Source organism: Leptonotus elevatus, chromosome 11, assembly GCF_054856555.1.
Source record: "Leptonotus elevatus isolate MCC_2025b chromosome 11, RoL_Lele_1.0, whole genome shotgun sequence".
In the NCBI taxonomy this organism is placed as follows: domain Eukaryota; kingdom Metazoa; phylum Chordata; class Actinopteri; order Syngnathiformes; family Syngnathidae; genus Leptonotus; species Leptonotus elevatus.
The window spans coordinates 12077022-12100125 of record NC_141249.1 but is presented as its reverse complement, the minus strand read 5'-3'; the positions used below and the strand labels follow the sequence as shown (position 1 = coordinate 12100125).

General features: G+C 38.6%; 1 protein-coding gene across 2 annotated transcripts; it reads right to left on the bottom strand.

Annotated features, from left to right (window-relative positions):
- Positions 1-25: 25 nt before the first annotated feature.
- On the bottom strand, positions 26-19934 carry LOC147165836 (cortexin-1-like). Of its 2 annotated transcripts, XM_086088771.1 has the most exons (4): positions 19822-19934; positions 16117-16237; positions 3905-3983; positions 26-3809 (listed from the first exon to the last, which is right to left on the bottom strand). In XM_086088771.1, the coding sequence occupies exon 4, from the start codon at positions 3379-3381 to the stop codon at positions 2998-3000; it is 384 nt and encodes a 127-aa protein (XP_085944897.1). In that variant the 5' UTR covers positions 3382-3809; positions 3905-3983; positions 16117-16237; positions 19822-19934; the 3' UTR covers positions 26-2997. The 2 variants fall into 2 exon arrangements, with proteins under 2 accessions (XP_085944897.1, XP_085944896.1); XM_086088770.1 differs by having other exon boundaries at positions 26-3983.
- Positions 19935-23104: the final 3170 nt, after the last annotated feature.

Sequence of the window (23104 nt, the reverse complement as noted above, 5' to 3'; positions counted from 1 at the left end):
TCTATAAATAAACGCACATAGACAATTGAAGAGGAAATGTATATATATATTTTTTTATTTTTAACTAAACATACCCAGTGTATCAAAACCAAAGCAAAGGAGTTTGAAAAAGATGTCATTACAAAACAGAAAGACAAAGAAAAGCAATCAGCTTTGCCTCCCTCAAAGACACGGCTGAGTCACTACTTTCAAAATCGACAGTGCACTTTGACATAATCAGGAAGGGCGGGAAGATAGCAAAAAGGAGACTCACAAACTTGAGTCAAGATTAGAAAAATAAAGCAATATTTTACCCAAAGGTTGCTTTTGCTTCATCACCACAATTGTCAGGCAAATGAAACCACGAACAAAAACTGCACTTGCAATAATAAGAGATTATGTGTATGAATATATTTATATATGTATATATTGGATCAATATGGCTTCTCAAGTTATAGACACAAACACGCAACACTGATAAGAATCGAAAGAGACACACAAACTACCTGCCGTGGCTTCAAAAGCATCTGAAGTTGAAGTGCTGCGCAAGGATCAACGTCTGCAAATGCAATCAGCACAAAAAATGTTTTTAGCATGTGCAATCCTTGATGAGCACATAACTAATGGATGCTTTGGAACAGCCGTGATTCATTAAAGGGCCCTCTGCTTAAGTGTAAACCCGCCAGCTTTGCCTGCCTGTGTGTTAGCCGCGCGCTCTGATGTCAGCTGTCGAAATGTAAATGGCAGATCCTCAGCTTTCAAAGTCATATATATATTTATACATTTATATATATTTATATATATTTTTTTTATAAGCAACCCGGTATAAACCGGTTCGGTGTTGCTGGTGATTCGTTCCTTCTTTGAATTTACTTAATTAAAAAGTAATTTGGGCATCTTAAAATGTTTCATCAAAATACCCAATGGTGACAACATTCAGTATGTTTCTTTCCTTTCCTTTCTTTGGTCCTTCCTCGGGTCTCCTGACGGCGGTGTTCGGTTTAGGTGAACGGTATGGGATTTTTTTAATAGGTTTTTGGTGAACTAATGAATATACACACACTCACACGCACACACGCACATACACATGCTCACCCACATACAAAAAAAAAAAAACTGCGATGATGACATGTCAAATCGGTAAAATTACCGAATGAACAATACTGAGCTCTTTAAAAAAAACAAAAAAAAAACATACAGTATGTTTTATAGGGCTGGGTTTTGAAAAATTGGATAATCGATATCGAGTCTATTTTCCTATATCGATTCATAAACCATGAATCGATTATTCTATATATCTGTTTTCCCCATAAATTCTTTAGAAAATAAAATATTAAAGGATGATTTTTTGGGGGGGGGGGATCTTACTGTTTTCTTGAAATTTGCTGTTTACATGTATTTCAAAGTATTTTCTTAAATCTATGAAAGACCTGACTTATTGTGCACTTTGAGACAATTCAGAATATTTTTTATTTATATTTACAATTATTGAATTAGATGTTCATCTCATCATTGCTGATGTCAATGTTTGTCTAACACGTAAGCGATTATAATACATGTTACTTTCACTAACTAAATCATTTGACCAGTTACTACGACGGCGTATTAGGGCCACGTATAAATATATATATATTTTTCAAAAAACAAAAAAAATCACTAATTTGCGACTTTATAAAGTTGCAAGAGAAAAAACTTTATTGAGTATCAAATTTTCGAGTTTATAAAGTATCAAATTTGCGACTATAAAGTGGCAGATTTGCGAGAGAAAAAATCTGAAACTTATGAGAAACACATAGCGTACTTTTTGGTCGGGTTTTCAAATAAAGAGATAGTAATGGCTTTAACCATATGATGTTAAGCATTCGCAAGACGCCTGCTTTGCGAAGGTCCACACCCCGAGGATCAAGCATTTGAGTTAATTTATTAAAAAGTATATTTACTTTTGTACATTTATGTTTCCAGAATTATTATTCACGTGTTCATACATTTTGGTATTTTTATTGTACAAGTATCTAAGTTGATGTGTCGAATCTGCTGCTCTCCGTCATTCACTTGCATTTACCTAAAGTATGCTAGCATCTGATTGGTTAGTGTTTAGTCAGCTGATAGGGGATCAGGAAGTGTTGCCACCCTAGCTGCCGTGTACGATGAGTACAATTTTAATTAAGAATGAATCCGTCTCCATCCCGCCTTTTCATTTTATAAACCGTGTTCCATTAACCACCAACGAATCCTCAAATGATTAGACTATAGCTACGCTACGTGTATTTCTCGTAAGTTTTTTTCTTGCAAATCTGCCATTTTATAACGTCGCGAATTTGCCACTTTATAAACTCGCAAATTTGCGAGTTTTTTTCTCGGTATATTGCCACCGCCCTCTAAAAAAATTTTTTTATTATGTGGCCCTAATACGTCGTCATAAGTACATTTTCTGTCAATAATCGATATTGGATTGAATTGAAGTAAATCAAATTGAAAAAATGTTTTTCATTAGAATCGATACCGAGCCCTAATGTTTTATGAAGTCAGCAATTTCAGCAATTGAATCTACTTGGTATTATTTCATATGATTTTTTTGAAAACGTCACCCAGTATCACACGCTAGTTTTGTTGTCGGACCGCACCATGACATCCTACGCGTTTTCCCACGTTTTTAATAGAAATTCTTCAAGACTATTGTTCCATTTGAGCTGTTTTATATTCTCTCACTGTCTGTTGAAAAACCCTGCCTCAAATCAATGTGTGTGAAGATGAAGAAACTTGATTCACGTATTTCTATGCAGCTCACGTGACGCTGTGCTGTGTGCTGTCAAGCTCGTACAACAGGTCAGATTAAGGCAGCTTCATCATTTTGGCTTTTTGTGGTCCTGCTGGTTTGTATGAGTGCAGTTATGGAACGCCTCATATTTACACTAACACACGTCATCCAAAACCAGGACTGTTTGCACTGTACAAAAAAAACTCCTTGAGTGTCTTCACAATGTGATCCATTGTCCACATTTTCATTTCAAACCCCTCCTACACCAACGCGTAATCAAACTGACCCCTTTCCAGCCCCTCCTTGTGGTCAGTCCAGGATGATGCGGGCATGCGACTGTAGGGGTCCAGCAGGATCCTGAAGCACCTGACCAGCAGGAAGACCAGGAAGAGCATGAGGAGTCCCACGAAGGCCAGAGCCGTGCGCTGCTCGTTGTCCGCGCCGACCAAAGCCAGCGGGGGGCCGCTGCTGCCGCCGCCACCGGCGCCGCCGGGCAGGGAAGAGCCGGTCGGGGACAGCAGCAACTCGTAGTCCAGGGTGGGCCCATCGCTCATCCTCCACGGGGCCCGGAGGCAGGGTTTGCACACCGACTGGATGGTTGGTGTATTGGGGGGAGGTGAGGAGAAGGAAGGGAAGGTGCTCATGAGCGACGGATTGCGGAAGTTTTGACTTGAGCTATTTCAGGCTAATGCAGGCGAGTCCAAGTCACAATGTGTTCCTAATCTGATTTGACGAGGCACACAGACTATTTATGAGGTGACCGCCCTTAGACGGCAATATTTTTAGGCTAATAATCAGAGAAGACAGGAAGTCACAGCAAGCCAAGGTCAATGTTCTGGGAACTGATACGGTGCTAATTAAGAAACAGTAGCAGTGTATGGACGGCAGGTCACCAATACTGATAAGGTTTTCTACCGTCTTGCTCAGTGGACAAATCAATTCAAAAATAGCAAACAGTACATTGCAAAAAGTCCTCCCACTGCCTAACAAGAGAACGAGTGATAAGTGGGTCAGAGGCGTCAAGTGTCCGGAGAAGTTCTTCTCACCATTTCTCTCGGGAAAAAAACAAACACTAATGGTGAAGCAAGAGAGAGCAAAGGGTAGAAAATAGCAAGTGTGAGTCTGTCCAATGTGTGAACTTCATTCATAAAAGACAAGTCCAAATACTTGAGTCTTAGTATCTGCTCAAGGTGACGTCCTCGGCAGACATGACGTCAGCAGTCGATGAGTTACAGCAGCTTGACACCTGAAACAAAAGTTGGAGAAACTCTAGTTAGAAAACTCGTCACGACAAACAGAAGGGATGCTTCAATGGTTTTCCCAGTTGTCAGTTTCCAGTGGATATTTTTGAGAACGTCACTCCATCCAATGTGTGTTGTGCAGACACAACATTAAGAAAATTATCCTTTTTCTTGAGCTCGGTAAAATCCTTAAAATCCTCTTTGGGGAAGAACATTAATCAAAAGTTGACATTGTTTAGCATTTCAACTGCTTTAGTGCTCTCATCCTTATGATGAAAAGTGTCACTCTTCATCTTTACTGCTTTTTTTCCGACTCTGAGAACCGTTGCCCACTCTTGCGACTCTTATGTTTGTTTTCCTCTCAACGTCTTCTCTTTTCCCTTCCACTGAGATAACCCCACTTGATTTTCATCGCTGCGCCATAACGTTTGTTTTGTTCTTCCCGAATCAAGTCTACACATGATGTGATAAGATAGATAGATAGATAGATAGATAGATAGATAGATAGATAGATAGATAGATAGATAGATAGATAGATAGATAGATAGATAGATAGATAGATAGATAGATAGATAGATAGATAGACAGAGATAGATAGATAGATAGACAGACAGACAGACAGACTGACAGACAAGTCAAGGCTAAATAGCTAGCTAGCTAGTTAGCTAGCTGATGCAGTGTTGGATTTGTGCCCTAAGCTAGCTAGCTGATACATAGTTAGCTAGCTAGCTAGCTAGATACATAGCTAGCTAGATGGATAGATAGTATATAATAATACGTTATTCATCCTGTGGAGGAAATTAGACTGTGACAGCAGCAATATTCACAATTACACCAAAAAAATCAATAACGCATAGTAAATATTGTGCAGTAATAAGATGGAGTAGGTCATGAGAAGGCAGTAGAGCACTCAAAACAATCACGATTGATAAATTAAGCATCTGGATGTGCTTATAAGCGGGTGAATAAGGACTAAAACAATAATAATTGTGTTTTAATCAAATAAACTTTGTTTATATATATATATATATATATATATATATATATTAACATTTGGGGGAGCCGCCGAAATGTTGCCGCCTCGGGCGATTGCCTGTTTGACCCTGTTACGTCTACCCAAATTAAACCGTAAGTACAGTGGACCACCGCTGTTCATGGGGATCATAAGCTTGGAGAGTTCCGACAAGAAGCTTCAATGGGCATGGTGGAGCGGGGCCAACTTTGCCATCCATGCAATGATGATACGTTATGACATCCCCAAATTAACAGACGTTCAATTGCTTATAATGAACAGCATATGGATGACATTAAGTCACACCTTGTTCATGTCATCCTTCCACCATATTGCTATCATTAGTACCCTTAAAAAGTAATAAGTGACAGTGATGTTAGCCATCTGTGCACACACACCTTGTAATGAAGCTGATGATGGCCACATTAGCTGTAATGAATAGTGATTATGGTCTCCGGGATGGGATTACATCAACCCTCATTTATCAGTGCACGCTTACACGGACACTCAATGGGCACCGCATTCATCCAAAAGGTGACAGGGGGGGCAACAAAGTGGAGCCTCATCAATAATCCAAAATCACTCATCTCCTGTGAACGACCGGGTTTCAAATCACTGAAGACACGTGACACCCACACGGCTTTGTGGATGATGAACAATGAATTTATGAAGATGAATAGAGGATCGGCAGGACACACGTTGCTATGGTGATTGATTAGCAGCACACACGAGAATGTTTCCTATCTGTGGCTAGCTGAGCGTGTGGCCGAGAAACAAAAAGCCCAAAATAGGTCAGACAACCTTGGAAATTCTTTCAAGGACGCTATTATTCTGATGGGCAATGTTGTATAAACAGAAGGTTGTCACTTTGTCAAGTGCTGAATCCCTAAATGTGCCACTTGGCATCTCGTCTGGAAGTCATTTCATTAGGTACATCTCCATCTGAGAAGTATCGGATAATATTGTGGCTGTGTGGTCAGCACAACAGTAGACCTAATAACTACAAGGGAAAAACAACAAGGGAAATGACAATTGACACATAAAAAAAATCCCCCCCATATGGTTTGTATTGATAGCACATGTTTTAGTATTGACTAAAAAGTAAACTTGAATATGATGAATATCGGTTGAGAAATGGGCAAGTTAGGACTTTGTTGCAATATCCTTTGCCTTGCCTGTGATGGGAAAGTCGCCCACCCAACATGGCTGCCAGATAGGCACGTCGTTTAGCTGGGTTGCTAACTAGCAAGGCAGTTAGCGTGTCTGGTCTCTAATCTGTGCCTACACCGGTCAAATAACCACAGCCTGGAGGCACTTGTACACCCACAGAAGTAGGAATCACCCGCTGAAAAGGCAGGAAGAAAGGAAATAAACGTTTTTACTTTTTAATTGTGTGGAAATGATGAAATCATACAATAACAAGCATGGCATGTGTGCATGTATCATTCGAACGTATCGCAGGTAGGGAGGACATACTTAGCTCAGCTTATTTTCCTCTTCTTTAAATCGAGCCCCCCACCCCACCCACACACACACACACACACGTTCCACTTGACTTGTTTGACATTAGTTCTCACAGTACGCTAGATGCTCATCAGTCTTCATGAAAAAGCTCTTAAATGGCCACCTTCTTTTACACATGAACATACTTTACGCACTTGCACACACTCACACGTCCACACACACACATATCTTCCAGGCTAACGTCGACATAATTAATCAGACCCGAAGACAATGTTACCTCTCAGGTGACGAGGAGTCATACTTTCCTCTGTACACTCACACAAATACACCCCCACACACACACAAGTGAACAAAAACAGCCCAGCATCACTACAGCTTGAGTTGCTTTCAATCCGAGTGATTTTTCATTTAGACGACAGGAATTAATCCAATATCACGCAAGAAGAACTAATACACAATGCTACAATAAGTGTGTGTGAAAAAAAATCTGTTACAATGCAGGAAATGAGGCAGGAAATCCTGTTTCAATCCTTTTTAATTGGATACCATTTGAATACATTGATGACAATGCTAAAATCAGAAATGGCCACTGCATGAACAATGGCTGAAATTCTCATCTAATGATAGTAAAGTCAGGAAGTTGAGGCTAAAACCACAATGGGGAGAAAGAATGCATAATCGAAACAAAAATGCTGGGTGATTTGAAACTTCCATGCTTTTTCCAAGTCTGAAAATTTGGTCTTATCTGAGGAAAGAGGACAAGGGCACCACTGCCATGAATGCACAAAGATTAAAATCGAGCGCCTCCGGTCACATTTCACATACAACAACTGCCCCCAGAAGTTTGCTGTTTTGGTGCTTTTTGGGTCTCCCTGTTTCCCATGCTGTCCCTCCAAGCAAGGCCCCATCTGGCGCGCACACACACACACACACGCTCGTGCAACAAAACCGAGCTACCAACTGGATCACTTGCTGCCAACCTTGATTTGTTATTTATAACCCGACCAAAGACATTGTTCTGACATTAATGAAATTGTAGAAGCATTGAGAAACCATAAAAGCTGCATGCGTGAGCAGCCCAAGCCGTTGAAAGTTGTGTACCTTTTCAAAGGCACCTTGGAAGTGACCTGTTGGTTTGGATGACCTTGGAATCAGAATTAAATGTATTGGTAAGTATGTAAAAACAAACAAGGCCCAATCAGTACTCCTTTAAAAACCCTTGTAACGTCTTTTTTTTTTTTTACGACACATAAGTAAAATGAGCCAAAATTTGGCTCACTATAAGAAGTGTGATATCTAAGTCATTTTTGAAAAAAAATTTTTAAACTTGCAACCACTCAAAAAGTTCTGTGGCATCAGACCTATCCATACATATTTATTTATTTATTTATTTTTGATGTCCTCTATGGACAATAAAAGCAATAGTGTCCTAAGACCACAACCAACTATCATCTGTATATACAGGATATAAAAAACATATTCAAATTGAAATATTCACATAAACTCATCACACACCCATACGCGTGTGCACGTCACTATTATTGCGTCCACACACGCTCACAGGCCTGAGTTCTCTATCCCAACCATGCTTTCTTGTTTTGGTATAAGAATGGGGACATAGAAAGCACATAAGTCAGCCGGAAAAAAAACCCACAAAGAGAATTAGCTCTCTAGCGCTATCTGGTGTATTATGGCTGTTATGACTCTAAAGTCAAAAATATTTTTTCTATGTTTAGTTGATGCCCCAGCGAAGAGATCAATTGGGTAATTGCGGGAAATGCAGTATAATACATATACAATCAGGTGTACATTGCATCAAAAAGCATGAAAAAATATTATTTAAAATGGGAGTCAATGGGCCCAAATTTGGACATTTTTACTCATGTGTACCATAAATTTTTTTGTTTCCGTCATATAATAATGACAATAATCATTTTGGACGGTGACATTTTAATCTTCAACATGTTTTGCACAATTGGGTGCAATTTCAGCTCACTTAGTGATTTTTTTCATATGATTTACATTTGATATTAATATTAATAAAAAAAGCAAAAAGCCAAATATTTGATACTTTCCTTACGGAGCACAGTATGGACCTGGAAATAAAATATGCACATGGCAACACAAAAGGCGACGTATATACAACAATTTTCAAAGACTTGCACATTTTTGAAGGGGGCGTAACAACACAAACACACTGACCAGCAGCTCTAAACATATAGTACTCGCCAACCGAATCTAATTAAATCGTATTAAATATTAAACACACTGCCACTGTCCATACTGCAGTCACAACTGTATCCTAAGTGAAGTGAAATGTGTCATTGATGTTGACTTGATGTGACTATTCATGAGTCCATGAGTTCATTCATCACCTAAGGGATTTGCCACCTGTAGAGTGCTGCTAATGAACATGTTGGCAAGTAGGTCACCTTGAGCACAAAAGATGCAAAAATAGTGTGTGTGTGTGTGGAGGGGGGGGGGGGGGGGGGGGGGGGGGGGGGTCCAAAGTCTATAAATGAACCTTCAAGTATTCAGACTGAAGAAGTCTTGGAGGTATTTTTAGCCAACGAGCGAGACAAAGTGTCTGTGGAGTCATTTCTCTTTGCACTCTTAGCTCGCCACCAGACGTCTCCTCACGCGTCGTAATTCGCCGGCAGACAGGCGCAAGCTACAATAAGGATGATAAAGTTTGACAATTAAATACTCTATTGTCTCTCTCTCCTCGCAGCCGTAGGTCGCGCTTGGACAAGCAGCAGAAGGAGGGCATTTGTGTGCGAGATGCCCGCAGAAAGACAAACAGACACGCGGAGGGCGAGCGAAATGTTCTTTCAGCCATTGTGCATGCAAATGAGGAGCACTGAAGACTGCTGACCTTTTAAAACGAAATGTTACCTCAGGAAAAGCAGCGCACTTTGGATTAACCCTTCACGTGCCACTCATTCAAGCAATTGCAAATTCAAGAATTGCTCCTTTTGTGTCACAATATGTATCATTGCTGGTTAGAGGTGCCTTGACGTGCAAGTTTGTCAAGATACAAAGTAGCCAATGTTTTGTCTTGAGTTACAAGCAAAACATGAAAGCTAGGTGTGCTCCTCAGACCGCAATGCTAGAGTTAGCAGCAGCAAACTTCAAAACATCCTCATTTCACGTTGGTTTTCTTGCAGTTGAAGTTTTCATGGCATCTATATTGCCCCTGACAAACCCAAAAAGTCACTGGACACCAAAAATGCACTAAAGGCCTGAGACAGACATTCTGTTGCTCATATTTAGATGAGTGACTCTCTAAGTGGCTCCTTGATTAATTAATTTATTGATTTATTTATGATTTATTTTCTTTTTTTTCTGATTTATTGAGTGGGGTGGGGGGGGGGTAACTGTGCAAAAATATATTTTCAATGCTATTCAGTGTTTTTTGAATAATTCTTTGGGTATGCAATCATTTATTTATTTATTTAAATTCCAATGCGGATTCTCATTTTTCCTCTGTGAATAGTGATGTTCAACTGCATAGTTGTAATATCACCATCCACCACTAAATAGCTATAATGTAAAAAAAATAACGTAAAAAAAGCATATACTGTGTGTGTGTGTGCGAGTGTGTGTGTATATATATATTCATATTTGGAATGACATGCAGGGCCAACATAGAACCTCAATAATATTAAAAGTTTGAGTAGATTGATTTTTCTCGGCAAAAAATCTGATTTCATTTAATGTTAGCTTGTTGTTCAGCAGTTTTATGCCGTCCTTGAATGGTCATTTTTATGCACAACAGCCCCTTGCGCTGGAAAAAAAAAATCACGTAATCATTTATTTATTTAAAATAATTTTGTTTGTTTTTATCTAATAATGTTTTTGTCGATATCCTTAATTTTCTTAGCTGACTCGGAGTAAATCCATTTGGGAAAGTAACCAAAACCTAATCAAGCAGTATATATATATTTCTGGCCAATCGGTGAAGAAAGATAATGGTAACAATGAAAAAGTGATTTATTTTTTTTACATTTTGCGGGAAAGTTACCTTTTTTCTGAGGTCATATCATTCTGAATTGATCCACGATTTTTAGGAAATATCTGAGGTAGCCCCAAACCTCGTGCGTGATGTTATACAAGATAACAGCTTATTTGGAGGGACTAAAAACAAAGGATTAACTTGCTTTTCGTTCACAGCAGTAAGCAAAACTATTTCCAATGTGAAAAATGTGAAAGCTGAACAAATTAGAAGCCAACCAACATCGCACAACACAACCAATTGTGTTTGCGCTTATGGGTTCCACTCTATATCGATGCACGCCTTATATGGGGTTATGCCAAAAACATATGTACTCCCCCAACACTTTGCCCTCATTAGGGTGATAAATAGCGACTGGAAAAGAGAAAAAAGTGTTCCACTGCTGTCGGAAAGCATTCCAATCAGCTCACAGAGAAACTTGACATTGTGGCAAAGCAGACAAATGAGCGAGGGATATTGAGGGCAAGACAAATGGAAGTGTACACAGATGAAGGAGCAAGGGGAAACGGACAAGCTCTTTGTGATTCTCAACAACAGCAAGCAATTCCATCTGGGAACGTGCCCTACCATCTATCATTTTAGCCACCGCTCAAAAGAACATGAAGTCTATTTCCTCTATCAGCAATTTTAAGGCTTTTCAAGGTTGCTTCCACTTTAGCATTCACAGTTCTCGAGATTCCGTTTTGTACATTTCTGACGCACTGTACTTAATAAATAAGGCCGATTTAAATACAGCAGCTGGGTGGAGAAGTCAGTGCCCGGTGTGTGTATACGTATCGTGTGTGCGCGACTTTCTCCAAAGACGTCAAGCGGGATCAGATTTCCAGACGTCGCCTAAGGCCCGTTGTGTCATCTCCTCTGGTTGTTTGTGTCACTGTCCCTGACAGCGTGGAGCACCAGTGTGTGTCAGCTTAAATCTGAGCTCTTTAGATACGGTTTGAGCTGGTCACCGGTCAATAATCATGGGATAAGCCACATTAGATACACCTGCACCACCTGAACTGTATTAGATATCATGCCTTTTAGAAACATAGTAATAATTTGGAGAGAGAGGTTGTGAAGGCTGAACACATTATGTTATTCCTATTTTTTTTTTTATTCCTCCCACTTTTTTGAAATGCATCTCCTTCCACATACTTTATCCGATTTGTATCGTTCCAATTTCAACACATTCTGAAGATTCCCACCATGGGGGCCAGTATTTTTCTCATTTCAAATATTCACTTTTGTTGTTGTTGCAAAATTCGTCATTTATTCCACACGAGGCCCGATTTTCCCCAAAAGTTGTTAATCGTTTATTCCCAATGGTGCATTTAACATTACATGTTTACATCATTCTCATTTGAAATTTTAATCATTCAGCTCATTCAATTCACCTTAAGAACAATTTTCAACATGCAAACATTTCGCACATCCCAAAAATTTGACATTTTCACCACACACACAAAATATTTTTGCATTCATTCTCAATGAGATGTTCAACAAGAGTTTTACATCATTTGAAATGTAAATAATTTAGCTAATTCAATTCACGATGGGACCAATTTTTAACTTGCAAAAAGTTTGCACAAGCCAAAAATTCAACATTTGTAATTTTCAGATATCCCAATTAATTCGCAATTAGACATTCAACGAAACAAAAATTTCAATCATTCAGCCACTTAAAGGCAAGGCAAGTTTATTTGTATAGCACATTTCATACACAAGGCAACTCAATGTGCTTTAAACAAGGAAAAACCACACCTATAAGCGCCGACAAACACAGTAGTTAACAGAGCAAAAAAGAGAAAACAAAAGTAGGTTACAAAATTTACTAAAAGAACATAATGGTAAAACTTTAGCAAACTTTAAAAACATTTAGCGTAAGGATGTTTAAAATAATTACTAATAATAATAATAATAATGATGGTAATAATAATAATAATACAATTTAAAACTGTTGAAAATACCTTAATCAAAGGTTTGTGAAAAAAGCAAAGTTTTCAACCTTTATTTGAAAGCATTTACACTCGGGCTGACTTCACTTCTTTTTTTTCTTCTTTTTTTTCTTTTTTTCTTTGAGAGCTCAGTATTGTTCATTCGGTAATTTTACCAATTTGACATGTCATCATCATTGCTCTCTCTGACTTCACTTCTGTTGGCAGCTTATTCCATTTGTGTGCAGCATAGCAGCTAAATGCAGCTTTACCATGTTTACTTCAAACTCTGGGTTCCACTAGTTGGCCCAAGTCTGTAGATCTCAAAGGTTTGTATTGAATCAGCATTTCTTGAATATATTCAGGACACAAACCATTCAGTGATTTCTCGACCAGTAGCAGAATTTTTGAAATCTATTCTACAGCTGACTGGGAGCCAGTGTAAAATCCTATTGGGAACCATTTTCAATATGCCAAAATATTCCCATTGACAAAAATTCAACATTTTCACTAGTATTTACATATTTAACCTGCGGTTTCCACATATATTGACCGATTCAAATCATTCAAATTTTTTCAACCTATTCAGCTCACCAACTAAGTCATTCCAATTCACATCATACACACACATGCTGTAATGTTTTTTTTTTCATTCAACCTTCACAAACAACTTCTCCCGAAATTGCAACTGTTAAGTTTAACAATATGTTTATTGCAGTAGTTTTGCATGATGTAATTATACTTTGCACAATACATTTCTAATAGAGACAATCAAAACAATGGAAACCTTTTTTTTTTTCATGGAGCAATGTGAGTGTGATTTCAAGACACACACATTTTCTGAGAAATCTTCAGCGCACGTACACACGCCCACGCTATCGCTCTTGTCCACCAGCAGTCGCAGCACACCTCAATCATGTGCGTCATATCTGACCATCGGTTCCATCAGTCCCTCCCAACACTCTGCAGTGTTGTCACTTGCTTGCCTTTATAAAATTGCCCTTATCACCCTCTGGAACCCCCCCCCCCCCCCCCTCCAGTCAGAGTTAATAAACGTCAACCCAATCACCCCCACCTACATCCTATATTTAATTCACAAATCCGACACATGAAATATTCATACGATGAGGTCCACAACTGGTAGAGAGAGGCGTCATGTTTGCACGGTAAATATTTTTTTCTGTATATTTTCAGACCACACAATTAATGTAAAAAAAATTAATAATAAAAATAATGTTGTTTTTTACTTTGTTGTGCGCACACAAACATTCGGTTTAAAAACTATATTTATCGCATCTTTTTTGGGAAACAATTTTCTTCAGTAATTGGAGGGAAAACATTAGGAAAAACACAATACTGTACTGACAGATAAAAGTTGAATTAAGTGACGGCATAAGTGGAGAGAGGTCAAAATGGACGGATATGGAAGCGGATAAGAGGAAGGAGAAAAGGCGTTAAAAGGAGAATGCTAATGGCTGTGATTCGCTCCTTCCTTCCGCAGTTACCTGGGGAGCTCGGGAGGTCGCGCGGCATCAATCAGATACATCTGGAGGTCGAATGGAGAGAACAAGCAAGGGAGGAGTGCAAAAGAAAACTAAGACTCAAGGAAGATGAGAAGCGGTGCAATATGGAAATGTCAGCACTCTTAAAAGTCTGAAAACAGCACTTCCCTTCCATCAAGGCAGCCAGTCTGTCAAATCCCCCGGGACAGAACGGAGACGGTGCCAAGCCGTCATTCCGGCCCACGACCAAGGCCATATATATTACATGCTCTACCCACACAACACAACACTCAAGAAGAATCAAGCTGGCGGGGCAGAGAGTCAGCAGGAAAGAAGCCAGAAGGTTTTTGTGGCAGACGAGGATGCAGATGATTGGACAGGAAGTGGAATCATTTATCCGGTCAATGTTACAGTCACATCGTGGCAAATGATCTTACTACCCAGAGACAAAATCACTGTTGCATTCATCTTAAGAGTATTTGATAGGTTTGAGGTCAGGTTCGTCAAGTTCTTCACACCAAACTCATTTATAACAATCTTCTTCTGCAAAGTGGGGTAACGTAAGATGGAACACAAACTTTTGTGCAATGGAAGGCGCACTGACAACCACTTAAACCACATTCTGAAATTTGGCTGTGATTCAGGATTTGCACATTACACTGCAATAAGACAATGGATGAGAATATTTTCAAAATTTACAAAAAACAGGAAATCTTTTTTACCTATTATTATTTGTAGCTTATTAGAGCAGAGACATACTGGTCGCCCCCCCCCCCCCCCCCCCCTTACAATCAAATTTGGGTGAAAGTAGCCAATGAATTAAAAGGAGTTTGACACTCCTTCTTCACCATAATGTTCCCACAAAGTTGAAAGCAGACTCATTTTTTCTAAATGTCTTATTCAGAAAAGGAATTAACATGAATTTTCAAATGAAAATAGACATTTCGGCACTCATTTATATATCTGAATATGGCTGTTGAATTTTGAAAGTTTGATCATTACAGGGAAATAAATAATGTTTTAACGTGTTGCCAACCTATAAGCTTTATATATGCAATATTTTTAACATGAACATCATGCAAATCAACTTGCGATTGAGATTGGTTATGTAAGATCCAATCATGAAGTAGAGGTGTTGACGTCATCCAAATTTTATTTTTAATTTTATTGATTTAGACATGCAAATATGTCATGTCCACTGGGGGACCATCTATGGGTCTGAAGGGGTTAATAGCAGAATATCAGTCCAAATGCACTTTTAAAAAAAAAGCATCAGTGACTTGTAAAATAACTAGCAACACTCCGGATCTCTCAACCAATCCTATGTCTGTGCACCGTTGGTAAGACTATAGTCAAAAGATGCCAGTGACAAAACCAACAGCAAAAGTCATTAAATGCTCTCGGTCTGGAGATCCATGCAAGATCCTGCCTCGTAGAGGGAACTCACGTCACCGAGTCATGTGTCATTTATTGTTTGTGTCTAGTTGTCCAAATCAGAGGACACACACAAAAAAAGACAAAAAAAGAAAAAATGGGATTATTCTCACAACGTGATCATCTTTGTGGCAAATATGCAAAGATTGTCGTTGTGAGGTTCCCCAAGCCCGGATTGACGCAATACGGTTCAAGGTTCTACGGGCCTGTCATTGTCTAATGCGGTAAATTAAAAACAAACACCTCCAGTAAATCAAAACGACAGTAAAAGCATAGCGTGTTAAAAATGGTTTATATATGGTACATTAGAGGCAAATGGACCATTAAATCAGGTCATCGATTTCTCGGCAACCGACAGAATAACGCTGAGTTTGCTTGCAAAACTACCTATAAACAATCTAAAATTAGTATTGTTTTTGTCATTACTGTTTGCATTTGTGTTGTCATGTTATACGGAAGGTCACTTTTCTTTTCTTTTTTTGCTTGAGGGAAAAAGGGACAACATGACAAACAAAAGTGAATCTAATCAAAACAAAATCACCAAAAACACTTGGCTCGATAAATGTTGGGAAACATTGGACCCTAGGCGCGAATGTGGTACTTATGCTAGCAATGTAAGGCCAGCCTATGATGACAGTACAGTAAGGCTCTTGAGTGATAAAATGCTAATTCGAACCCTAAAGCTCAGCAAGACCCCCGCTGACCGCCCTTACAAAGAAAGCCAGCAGTTGGACTGGTAAGTAGCGCTTAAAGGCACAAGAAAAGACACAATAAAGACACGGACGGCCACATCACCTTGCTGAAGTGAAGGCCGTCTCTGCAGCTGATTACATTATTGAGCTTACGGCGGAGCGCAGAATGGGGGGACGGTGGGTTGGAAAGCCTCGCGCACCAGAAGAGGCCAAACACATCCGGGCTGCAAAAAAAAAAGAAGAAAAAAAAAAGGGAAAGATTATCTGTACACTCTCTTTGCAGACCATCAGCACTTTTCATTGACACATGTCCTCAATTTTTTTTTTTTTTTTTTTTTTACTCAGGATTTCCAGTTAATAGACTCCCTAGGAGCTAAGCATGAAGGGTGGGTGCCTGGCAATGTGGCGGGGGGGGGGGGGGGGGGTGTCTTTAAATGACACCAAATGGGTTGTTTATGACCTTGCGTGCTACGGAGCCACATTACATACAGCCAAATTGAATCACACACACTGTGACATTGCTATTATTTCAGGGGCAATAAACTGCGATATCAAAAAATATATAGACATACAGGTCATTTCCCCCCACATAGCCACTTGAAAAAGTCATTTTCCAACCAAAGCGTATTATAGCATTTAAATTACGGCTGTCAAAACAAGGAGGGAAAGACAATTTGGTGTCTTTTAAGAGAGGCCTGACAGTGTCGTAAAGACAGCGCCGTGGTGGGCGATGAGGAATAAATGACAGCATATATGGCAGCTAATAAGACTGACAGGCCGTGGCACAGTGTGTGTGCTGATTCACTGATGTGCTTTTTGTGACGTCCTGGTAAACCTCAGGAGGGCTTTGTGGGGCAAACCCACCAGGGTTTTCATTTTCTTCTGCCACTCTGCTCCAGTTACAGGCCATTACGGCAGGACGCTGGCGAGGGCTTCCTGGAGATCAGCATTACCGCGGCTGTTGTGGTCTATTTATCACCAATTGTAAGATGAGAGTGCACATGGAGGCAACGTAGACACTGACTACAGTATATAGGCTGCCTATAGACTCGGACCAGGAGTCATTTTCCATACATGAACAAAAAGAAACACATGTAACCTCAGGAACCGTTTAAAGACTAAAGTGTAATTATACATCCACTGCAGTAGGTGGCAGCGGCGCTCTCATTGTCTCAATTTACTCCAACTATTTTCATAGGGGCGGGGCAGCGTAAAATATATATTTTCCATTCCTGGTGTGGCGTAACAAAAAATAATTGAGAAGCACCACAGACAAGTCCTTAATTTAGTTACTTGCCTTCAGTGTAGTACCACATTTTGTCACAACATGCTAGGCAGCACCAGGGTTATTATAGTTTTGGAATTTTCATTTTAGTTCGTTTTTATTTCGTTTTAAGTTTTGTTTTTTTATTTAAGCTAGTTTTAATCAGTTTTCAGGGTGGTTCTGTTAGTTTTGATTAATTTTAGTTATTTAAAAAATGCTCAGTTTTTGTTTATTTTTTGTTTATTTTATTTTATTTTTTTATATATATTTTTTTTTTATATGTATTACTATTGCGCAGAGGTGGCAAATCCAGGTCCAGAAAGTAAAAACCATGCCACAGTTTGGCTTTAGCCATTTATGCTAGCTAGCTAAAAAGTAAGTTTGGCTTTAACCCCAGGTGCTAGCAAGCTAGCTAGCTCCCTAGCAGGTAAACAAGCACCATGGGAGCTAGCCAGGGAACTAGCTAGCGAGCTAGAACCTGGGGTTAAAGCCAAAATTACTTTTTGGACCTGGATTTGCCACCTCTGCTTGTGCGCAATATTTAATAATCACCATGGTAAAATGAGAAAAGTAACTAATTTCTTACCTAGCGTTGCATTTCGTTGTCGCCTCGGAGCGACGTCATATGAAGGTGCTTTTCTATTGGCTGCTCCTAAATGACATGACTTCTGTGTGACACTTTCAAATATCTTTATTCTTTGTTTATTGTGAAATAAATACACTTAAAATCACATTTAAAATCATCCCCAAAGGTTCATGCATTAAATAAATTACCAAAGACTAAAACAAAGGACATTGTCGCCATAATTACATTTAGTTTTAGTTAGTTTTGTAAACATAAAATGTAGTTTCAGCTTTTTTTAAAAGCATTTTCGTTTTTATTTTATTTCGTTAACAAAATAGTTTTTTGAATGTTAGTTTTAGTTTTTTTTTGTTCGTTTTCGTTAACTAAAAGAACCCTGGGCAGCACTGAGGTCGACAAAGCAAGAAGAAGAGGCAAAGAAGGTCCCCAAATCCAACTGAGGCTGATACTCCACGTGTGTTCAAATATCAGGTGTTTATATCGCTAAATGCTAAATCATGTTCCCCTGTCAATGACGTTTCCCATTATATGTTAGCATTAAGCTAGCGTACTTGCGTTAACAAAAGTCATATGGTTTAGTTGAACATGTTGGTGTATTCAATTCTCTTGTTTTATTTATTTTTTTGTTTTAGCGTAAATGTCAACTGGGGGTGAATGATGTGTCTCTCATTTGGCAAACTGATTGAGAACAAGCTTGAAACGCACTTTTAAAAAAAGTGTTGTGTTTTGCAAATTGTTAAGTCTCTTTTAACAAATTTAAGTTTGTTTAAAGTGTCTGATTTTAATTCTACTCAATTCATTCGTGTACTTTTCAGAATCATAAATAACTGATCACATTTACAGGGTGTTTGCAAAGTCACTTTTAATTTTCCTTAAACATCTGTAAAAATACAGACGCTAAAGCAAAGGCATGTTTCAATATAGATTATAGGCGGTACATACTGTAGTCATTCTCCAGTATATTGAAACATGTCTGTCAATAGTAATAAAAGTGCAAAGTGACTTTCAGAACAGACCGCATATGTGAAAAGGAAATAAATGCACACATACCTCAGTCGCTTCAGTACAGAACTACATAATAAATATATTTTTTAAATAAATACCTGTCTGACTGTCAAAAATTGAGCAAGTGCGCTTAACATAGATGGATGAGCGTGCGCACTCAGTTTTGTAATCGTCATTTAGTGAGCTTTCCTCAAAAGTGTAACCAATGCATAACATGCAGTTACCAACACTGGGCCACATAGGAGACTTTGATTACATTTAACTAGTCATACAAAAGTAAGAGAAATGCAGGAAATGCATACTAATTATTCACTTTAGGTCCAGATTTCCATGTCACTTATTTCCCATCACAACATGTCTGTGATGTAACACGACATCTTATGCATCTTCTGCCCGGCATCCATTTTCAAAACTGTTATTACATCATGAGGAGAAAATGAGATTGACTTTTCTGAGTGACAGTTTTGAATTGAAGATTGATGCAAATGGTTGACAAATGAGGCACATGTACAAACCTAATGAGCCATCTTCCTGCGAAATAATAAAGTCTATCTGGTGTGGTAATTCAATAACCTCAAGGTGGCTTGCTCACGGCGAAATGAGAATTCCACACAAGCAATTTCATGGCATGCTGGTGCATGATGTGGCAACAGGGCTGCAAATAAATTCAAGTAAGGCTAAACTTGTAAACTGTTAGGTTGGTAGCCTATGTACCAATCTAAATGAGCCAATATTGTAAGTTATCTACATTACTTTAATACCACTAACCCTGTTGCGCAACACTTTAGTGCGTCATTGGAGAAAACACTGAATTGATAGAGAATGCAACTTTTCTTTAAACGTCATCAATCAGCCTGATAAGACTGCAGTCACGTTTATGTCAATCTGGGGGTTTTCCAACTGTTTAGCATTATTCGAAGGAAGCTTTTGAAAGAGAACACAAATGTTGCACGAACCTGATGCCACGCGAGGTTCCTCAACGGCAGCCTCAAACTTTGTGATGCTGTCCTCTTCTCCTCATCCTCCTCCTACGCCTCCTCCTTCTCTCCTGCTGCTGCTCAGCGGCACTTTTGCACAGACTGGAGACTCCCCTGCAAAAAAAGCAGCCGCTCTCTTCAAGCCACGCCCACTCCGAGTCGGCAGCCAATCAATCGGCGACTTTCTCTACCTGCTTGTAATGATAGGAAATAACGATAGATAAAGATTGTGGTTTTGATGTTTATGAAATCTCACTACCCATAATATTAGATATATGTGGCACAATTCATATTACACATTTCAAAATTGAGTTGGCTCAAATTTGCAATCCTGTGTCTATAGCTACAGTCCCCTCCAAAAGTATTGGAACCGCAAGGTCAATTCCTTTGTTTATGTTGAATACGGAAGGAATTCGGGTTTCAGATCAAAGATGAGTATGAGACAAAAGTTCAGAAATACATCTTTTATTCCACGGAACAGTGCAACTTTTGTTTGAAACTGCCCACTTTCCAAGTGAGCAAAAGTATTGGAACAGATTGAGTGAATATTTAATTGACCAGACTGTTGCATTCATAATTTGAAATGCTTTTCCAGGCATTTACTGCAGACTCTTTCAGTTCTTGTTTGTTTCTGGGGTTTCTCCCTTCAGTCTCTTAGGGAGATAAAAATGCATGCTTGATTGGGTTAAGGTCCGGTGATGGACTTTTCCTTGTGTCGGCAGTAAGTTTTGATCATTGCATGATGCAGCTTTTACTTATCAGTTTGGATGCACAAATAAAATGCATACCTGATAGGAAAATCACAACCTGTAAATATCTCAAAGTTGTTCTATTCAGATGCGCCATTAACACATTGGTGCTCCTTTGCAACCATCAAATTTAGACTTATTATTGTGCTGAGTTAAAGCCCCTCTGTGTCTGTCCTTTAAATGTCCATTTGCACGCTTCAGACCAGACCAGACTGTTGTAAAATCGCTGCAGGCCTCCATTGGGCTTGTGCTATGCATGGAAGGAGAATTAAAAAAGAAAAAAAACTGATACAAAGTTGCCTGAAAAATTTATTAATTGCAAAATGTTAATGTGGAATCTTGTTGTGCATAAAGCGGGGTCATTGTGACCTGACTCATTATTTAATGTTCTCCCTCCCCAGAAAACAAATAATGCTCTGACAAACATTTTGCTTAAATCTTCCCTTGCTTTGTTACGGAAGCATTCACTTGAAAAAAAAAACCTCCTGTTTTTCTGACAATTTTTTTGAGGGAGCTTTGTTTTTTTGAGTATTTTTTTAATTTTCTGAATATTTTTTTTTCTTTCTGTTTTTCTGAATATTTTTTCCTGTTTTATTGAATATTTTTTTCCGTCAAAAAAGTATTTTTAAAAAACGGAGAAAAATATTTTAAAAAACAGATTTATTTTTTTTAACTGAAAAAAAATTAGTAAGTAAGTAGTATTTTTTTTTTTTTTTTACCTCTGAACTCCAAGTGACTTGTTGCAGACTCACTAATAGCGGAAGTGGACACTTTCCCGCATACCTCCATATGTAATAAGATGGTCATGTTTACTTTCTGGCTCTCAATAGAGGAATGAATGTGTATACTGTATTGTGGTTTGTTCTCTAATCTCTGAGGGAAAACCCCTTTCTAAAAAATATTCAGAAAAACGGGAAAACAAATATTCTGAAAAATAATTATTTTATAAAACAGGGAAAAAATACTCAAAAAAACAGGGAAAAATATTTAATAAAGCAGAAAAAGAAAAACAGGATTTTTTTTTTAAAGTAAATATTTCCAAAGCATTTCTACTGTCCCACTCCTACTCCCTTCTCTTCTTTCCCTCTTCCTGCGAGGGACGTAGTGACATCTGTGCCGCCTTCTGCCAGCCTTCCATCGTGATGCCAGTTGCTGCCTGGCACGATCACCTCGCACGGTTTCCAGGTACAGTGGGTCGGCGCTGGGGAATTATTTGTGTGTTCACAGTGAGGAGACAATTACAAGGAGGAGCAGCCGTGCATGTGGAGAGGCCTTAATTAGATTTATGACCGTGGCCTTTTGGATCTTGGGGTAGGCCCTCCACTCTACTTATGCAATTAAAGAGGGAGTTTGCCAAGTTTGCGGGGGCATGGGGTGCTAAATGGAGGCAGTAGCCCCTTTGAATTGATTAGCAGTAAAGAAAAAAAATGCAAGAAATTTAAAATTGCTGAAACAGAACATGCAACAAGATTACCTTTGACCTTAATCACGTGTGGTGCTATCTGTTGCCTCATATTCAGTCGAGCTCTTGGTCCAAAAGTGACTCAATTTGCAAAGAGGACAAGTAGAGAAAGAGTAATGAGGTGACTACAAACAGATTTATGACTGTGGCATTTCTTGATCTGAGGGTAATGAGTCCACATTCTTTTGTGTAATTTCCCATTTATTTTGGGATATGCTATTTCAACCTAGATGACTAGACCATGCTGACATTGTCTGGAACATGAAATACAAATATGAGGGAAGAGCATTTTTTTTGTTATATTTAATTTATTTATACATTTCTTTTTATATTTATTTCCACATTAATTTTTATATTTAAATGTTGTTTTTTAGTTTTGTATTTATTTTTACTTAATTTATGTACACTGTGTATTTTAATATGGCATATCAGTCCTGTGTTCATGTCGTATATTTATTTGTAAGATTTTATATTATTTTTAAATTGTCTGATTTATTAGTTTTTTATGTTTTTAATTGCTGGCACCTTGCGAACGACTGCATACTTCCATTTTGTTGTTCAATGATAATAAAGTCATTCTATTCTATTCTATTTTTTGTTTCTTCATTTTATATATATATATATATATATATATACTGTATGTATTTTTTAATGAGACGTTTTTATAGAAATTTTTATTTTCACTTTTATTTATTTATTTAATTTTTATTTTGGCAGTTTGGATCCTCCATAAAAGCATAAAAGCTTAGTGTAAAAAGGGCCGCATCTTCATTGTCCCTCTGTGCAGACAAACAACGATGTAGGAAGTGCTTGATGAACGTGATCGCGCGTGTGGGCATCCACAACGTAGCGTTCAAACCTTTGACCACCCAAATGGACTTACATCTAATCACATGGTACTTTTAATTAAAGCAATTTCCTCTTGGAACAAATTGGCAACGTCACATTAGGGACATCGAAACGCTCGCGAGTGTGCGTGAGTAGAGGGACGTGGGTGTGTGAAAGTACATCACAGATTCTGTGTGTGTCTCTCTCTGAGATTGTTTTCTGT